We start from the raw sequence: 6,832 nt of genomic DNA on the forward strand, positions 1-6,832 counted from the left end.
AATATTTTTCATTGAGCTGCACTGAGGCCGCGCATTGAGCCAACCAACTATTGTTGCTCAACAGACATGTCAAGAGATACTTTGTGATGGGTGCACAACTCCTGACCCTTAATCTGTCTGCTTGGTTGAAGCCCAAAAGTCTTTTTGCAATTTTATTTAATTAAAAACCTATGATTTTTTTTCATTTTATCAGCTCAGTAATAACAATTGAGTTTTATCGATTGTTTGCAGGTAGAATATCTTTATGCCTATTGATAAAGTTGTGGTGCCGTGAGTAGACAGTATATGGCTGATCTCATCAGGCAATGTGTTGTCATCTTTAGTTGACCTCATCAAGTCTTGTTTTTGCAGCGCAAAAACAAGACATGATGAGTTGACAAGTTTTTTGTTTTTCTTTGTTTTTTTTGTAACTTTCACCTTATCACCTATATGGTGCTTTAGGTATCTCAAAAGGGTGTCAGGATAGCCTAGTGGTAGCATATTTGATTGTCAACCATGGGGTTGGTGGTTCAAATCCTTCTTAGTGCTGGTCTGACAAAACGCTTCAGCAATCTTTCAGCCCCAAATTGCTGGGGCTTTCAGATCTAGACCATTCCTTGAAGGACCCTTGTAGTACCATACTGAAATTGTGGGCAAATTAAAGATCCACTTCTGTTTTTTACACATTAGACAAGTGAAATGGTTACCTGGCGCTGTCAGACTGGATTTGTTGCAAAATGCATCCTTTCAGATTAATTTGACAGTTCCAAAAGTGGTAGATACTAAAAACAGGATCATTTCTACTCTACCATACTGCCTGACCCAAGCATACTTTGTTAGGATGCAAGTCACTGTCAATTTTTACAGACGGTCAGAAAAAAAAGGTATCTCAAAAGGCACTACGGCATGGTCAAGGAGAAGGAGCACTCTGGTAGATGCATCTTATTAATTTTATGTAAATACATCTTACTTATTTTAACATTAGTATTCTTATATTTAAATATTTCAATGAACAACCTGTTTTACCGAATAGATTTTTACTAGGAGAAATTTTTTAGCCGTTGGTCTACCAGATGAAATTTTATTGGCTGTAGTTTTATTGGCTGCTATTCTGCTGACAGATATCGCTTTAATAGCAGTGGTTCTTTTAGTGGCAGTTCTAGCAGTGCAAGAAGATCTAAGATTAAAATATTCAGTTTCAAGTAAACAAAAAAGAGAATTTCACTTCAAATAGAACCAAGTTTTGCTGTTACGTATTTGGCTACAAGCTAGCTTAAAAATTAAATTAAACTGGATTAAATATTAAAAATTAAAGTATTATTTTTTCTATATTGCAGTAAACATACCTGAAACTCATTAAGATATATTTATTATAAAACAAAGATAAACCAGATGCACCTTAAAATGAATATATTAAAATAACAATGAGCGATAAGCAAAAATTAGGAGTCAGCAATCAACTTGGTTACTATTGCGAGTTGTTTACCTTGAAGTTAAGCTGTTTGACAGTCATTTGTATCTGCAGTACTCAATGTTGACTTGACATTACTCAAGGGTGACTTACAGTACGCAAGGGTGACTTGCACTATTCAAGGGTGACTAACACTACTTATGGGTGACTTGACATAACATTAGGGTGACTTGACGTAACATTAGGGCTAGGATAAGAGTTATTCCTACACGGAAAATTGTAATATAAACAAGCTTTATTATTAGGAACTCTATGACATTGATGGTTTCCATAGTCCTGGCTAAAAGTTCTCCACACTTGTTGCGGCTTTTCATATGTCAGATTGCAGAGGTAACAAAAGAAATCTACAAACAATGCAATAATAAAAGCTTTCATCACATAATAATAGATTATTTTGAAAATAAGTTCATAATAATTTACAAGTATACTTTTAAAGCAGAGCTCTAGTTGTCAAATACTTTCTGTGCCAACAGTAACTAAAGGTTCTTTATACCCTTAATGTTATTTTTAAAAATTCAAGAGAATTATGCTCACGCAAAAAACACATCAAAATAAAAACTTTGTCATCATATTTTACAAAAGGTGTTAATACATTGTAGGTTACAGATGGCAATAACTCAATAACTTACAAAATATCTTTATAATGTAGTAGTTTTACTCATTATTTTATGTGAAGTTTACCAGCAGCAATTTTGCTACCAACACCTCCACCAATAACAGCTCTACTTTTAGGAGCTCCACCAATAACAGCTCTACTTTTAGAAGCTCCACCAATAACAGCTCTACCTTTAAAAGCTCAACCAATAACAGTTCTATCGGCAGCAGCTCTACCAGTAGATCTACCAGCTGTTTTTAACAATAGCCAGTGACACATTTTTTAGCAGATTTTTCAAATTTACCACTAAAGCAAACCAGACGTAATACTATGTAAAGTTGACTTCACTGACATTTTTTCGACATTTGAGTCAACAGCATTTGCTTTATGATTTCGACTAAGAATATTCAAGGTATCATAAAATCTTCTACAATAATTTAGTTATCTTACGATGACAGTAGGCCATTTAGGAAAAGTAATTTTTAAAGTAACATTAATATTTAAAATGTAGTTTTTAAAACAAGAAATGTAGAAATAATGCAATATAGGGAGAATAAGAGAGACAGAGAGGAATCAGAAAGATGTAGAGACAATGAGGGAGACATTTTGATGAATTTTGAGAAAGCATGACCAGATCAGATCTACATTTTATCAAATGTTGGGTCTTCTTTACTGACTCCTTCAAAATGCATTCAGAAAAGGTCTTCAAACCGGAAGACATGTCAGCCTTCAAGAAGTTGTTTGATTGACTAAATCCTTATCTCACGCATAGTCAGATTTTTTTGGTCTTTTCAGCGCAAGTGCTAAGTGCAAAAGCAGGCTAACTAAGAAATATGGAAGCATTTCTTATGAGGGTGTTAAACATACTAATTGATCAACATACTAATCAAATCAACCTCAATAATCAACCAGTGATTAGAGTTGTGTGTATCTATATGTATTTATAAAACTTTGGTCGTCTTGCAATCTTGCTTGAAACCATCAAACTGAAGCATTAGTATAGGCAGTAATTGAACGCTTTTTAAAATTTTAAAAAGTCGTTTTATATGGGACTCGAACTCATGACATCAAATTTAGTAGACCGACAATCAATTCCCTGTGCAGGTTTTGCAAAATACTTTTCACTATAATAAAAGTGATGTTTCGTGAGGTTAAAAAGTATGGCATGAAAGAAAAGTTGTAAAAACAAACTGCCAGAGCTCCTTGCCTTACCTACAGTTTAATTATTGGAAAATAGCAAGCCTATTCTACACAACTCTGGGCCCATATGGCAATTGCAGAATTTTAATTTTTTATATAAATGCACTCCGATCTTTCTTAATAAAAACACAAAAATGCACCTTTGTGTATTAAAAATTTTTTCCATTTTTCTCAATAAAAGCATTAATAAATTGTTGTCATAAAAACAGTGTAGCAATTTGTTCTGAAAGTCTACACGCTTTCTGCAAGCTATTTGAACAAAAAGGAAGAAATCTCTAACAATGAACTTTTATATAATAATGATTTTGGGTTACCTAATTGCGGGTTACCAAAGGGGCTTAAACACAGCAACATCCTATTGTTTTACACTAGGAATGCCAGAGCACAGCTGCACTGAAAACAACCGACCGTCTAAAATGTTATATCTAAAATGCTCAAGTTACGAGTGTCTGTCATTGTTCCAAAAGTGGTTAAACACTTTAAAAAGTATTTTTTTCTACATATATATTTCTCAAAGTATGTTTTATGTCGTATGTCCGTCTGCCTGTCTGCATTTCGGCTATAGTTACAAAAATCTTGAAATAAAGAATCTGTACAGAAGAAGATTTGATCTCAGACCCTACCGTTCACCTGTCCGATGCCCTACCCAATGGGCCACAAAGATAGAGTTGTTCGCCGGCCAATATACAGTAAGTCGGTATATGAGAGCACATGCCCAACGGCTTTGCATACCACGCACAGGGCCGTATTGTTCTATGAGGCAGCCTCTGCTATGCTGAGGCAAAATTTCAGCACCCATAACGGCCAAACGGTGATTTTCTTGTTGTTTTTGTTGTTTAGTGTCGACAATGTTCAGACGAAAGATGCGAAAGTATCGTGCAGAGCCCGTTTTCAGAATGTTACTAGTGGTTGCAAACCTAGCGAATCCATTTCGATAACATTGTTTACTGCTGAGAATTAAACGGAAAACAGACGTTTCGGTTTTGTCCGATCTGGATTCACATATTTAATGATAATGATTAAATTTAAATGTGCTAGACGCTGCTGAACTGACGAAGAGTTTTGATTTTGACGACTACCATAAATTCTGGACTTTCAAAACATTTATTTCCACTTAAGATCAATATTTTGATAGTTATGGTAAGCCAATTACTTACAGGATCGAGTAGAATAATTCTTGGTTGGCTTTACTAGCCTTATTGCAGTTTTACGAAATATTTTGACGATAGTCACTTGACTGATTACAATTTGCTGATGAATTTGCTACAATTTCCGATCTATCTTAATAAAAACACAAAAATGCGCCTTTGTCTATTAAAGGATTTTTCCTTCATTCTCAATAAAAGCCTTAATGAATTGTTGTCATAAAAACAGTGTAGCAATTTGTTTTGAAAGTCTACATTCTTTCTGCAAGCTATCTGAACAAAACTGAAGAAATCTCTGACAACAAACTTTTATATAATTATGATAATATTTATTATTTATATTATATTATATAATTTATGATTTTGGGTTCCCTAATTGCGAGGTACCGAAGTGGCTTAAACACAACAACAACCTATTTTTTACACTAAGAATGGCAGAGCACAGCTACGCTGAAAACAGCTGACCGTCTAAAATGTCATATCTAAAATGCTCAAGTTGTGAGTGTCTGTCATTGTTCCAAAAGTGGTTAAACACTTCAAAAGACATTCTGTTATAACTCTAAATATAAAGAGTAGTTATAGCAGTTCCACCTACTACATTTAAAATATTTTATTACTCTAGGTTTTAAAACAATGACATAGTTTAAAAATATGTTTTCGTAAAACTAGTATAGAGTGGCCTATCTAAATATTTTGTTCGTTATTTATGTTTTCGCTTTATTCATGGAAGTTTTGTGACGAATCTCAAAAAAATACATACAACAGTTGAACTGCCTAAACTAGTTCATTAGCTGGCTTGAAAGGCATCACCATTTTTGGTAAATGTTTGTTTCTATAGCAAAGTTTTAAAAGATAGGATTTGAATTATATAATTTATCATTCTCGCAGTTTTTGGAACAATAATTACACCAAGAAAATATTCTGTGAAAAAACAGCCATTTGTTACTCGATGAGATTAATTAACATCTAAAAAATCTTTTCATGATCTGTGCTACACTCACTCAATACGAACAATCAAATTTGTTTGATTGATAAAGCGGACATTAGCCAAGAATCAAGCAGATTATTTCAATTACAAAGTTGTATGGTAGGTTATCAGCTTATCTGTGCTTAGTTTTATGCAAGCAACTTTAACTACTAAAATTCATTAGGCTTTCTATTCCATAAGTTTCAGATAATTGGCTTTTACCTCCATGATTTCCTTTGTGATAGGTAATAAGGTCAAACTCATTTCGCCATTGGTTGTAATAGTGAAACGCGTCATCATTCTCCGCCACATACTGCAGGTGCTTGACAAGTGCAGCTGGTGAGCTAAAGTTTTTCACATGTATGAAACTGTTTGGAGGAGCGACTATTTCATAATCTCTGATAGAAACTCCTCCCAGCGCTACGGGAATAGTGGTGCTGTTTGATTCCAGCACCTTCCAGAATTTTTCTGTGATATAATCTTGACAGTTGTTATTCTCAAAGGAAAGGTAAAACATATAGTCCTCAAAAGCTGGTTCCGTCATGTTTGCATCTTTAACAAGTGTCCCAAGTGTTGATCTACAAAATTGAGTTTCTGGTGAAGAGAAGATGTCAATATCTATGTGACGAGATAATTCCAAGACGTACTTTTCTCTACCACTGTATATAGCATTTGCACTTTTCTTGTCAGTGCAATGAGAGACAAACCAAAGAGCACGCAATTCCTTCATACGAGGTTTTGGATAAAAGTGAATCGTTGTCGGGAAAGGTTTTCTTTTTAGGCGTGCACGAAACACATGATAATTCGCTTTATCGCCTCTGTTAAAGGTAACGCTGTAGTTGAACATTCCATTCCAAGCAGACTGAATTGCACGCCTGCTGATATGGTTTTGCGACTCCTTAGAAAAAAAGCCCCATAGGTCACCAGGCTTTTTATGTGGGGGAGACTTGAAACGTTGAACATCTATTTCACTGAAGGCTGCCAATGTTGCACCTTTAGGATTTTTCATGCCACTTTTCATCTTACACTCGTACTTTCCGCAGAGCAATCTTGAACTTGTTTCTTTTTGGTAAAAACCATTCATTCTGAAAATAGTTGATATATGCTTTGTTCTATGGTGTTCCATGTGGTCTAGTTCTTTTGCACTAAATGGCTTTTGCATTACGGGTTTCTTTCTTTGGTATGCAATTTCTACAATACAACAAAGTGTTAATACCTATTTCCTAGCTCAACACCCCACTCTTTAAATTATAAAAACAGAAGCTGTTTCAATATGCAACAATTTCGAAGCCCAAAAAACTCACTTTAAACAATCTCACTACATATTACATAGCGAAGGGTAAATTGAATTTCAACTATCAACTGAAAATTTGCTGTTTCAGTGCCATTTTGAATTCCAATATGGTTAAAGACCGTCTATTTATTGTTACACTACATATGTTTCTTGACATCAAAAAATTTGGCATTGATTGGGC

At 34.5% G+C, this 6,832-nt stretch overlaps 1 protein-coding gene across 1 annotated transcript; it reads right to left on the minus strand.

Annotated features, from left to right (window-relative positions):
- Nucleotides 1-2,131: 2,131 nt before the first annotated feature.
- Nucleotides 2,132-6,519, minus strand: LOC137410458 (4-galactosyl-N-acetylglucosaminide 3-alpha-L-fucosyltransferase 9-like; the record flags this gene model as incomplete). Its single annotated transcript, XM_068095869.1, has 2 exons — nt 5,580-6,519; nt 2,132-2,236 (listed from the first exon to the last, which is right to left on the minus strand). Coding segments are annotated over exons 1-2 (1,045 nt in total), but the record flags the coding sequence as incomplete, so codon positions are not given.
- Nucleotides 6,520-6,832: the final 313 nt, after the last annotated feature.

This window comes from Watersipora subatra, unplaced genomic scaffold (genome assembly GCF_963576615.1).
Source record: "Watersipora subatra unplaced genomic scaffold, tzWatSuba1.1 SCAFFOLD_302, whole genome shotgun sequence".
Taxonomy (NCBI): domain Eukaryota; kingdom Metazoa; phylum Bryozoa; class Gymnolaemata; order Cheilostomatida; family Watersiporidae; genus Watersipora; species Watersipora subatra.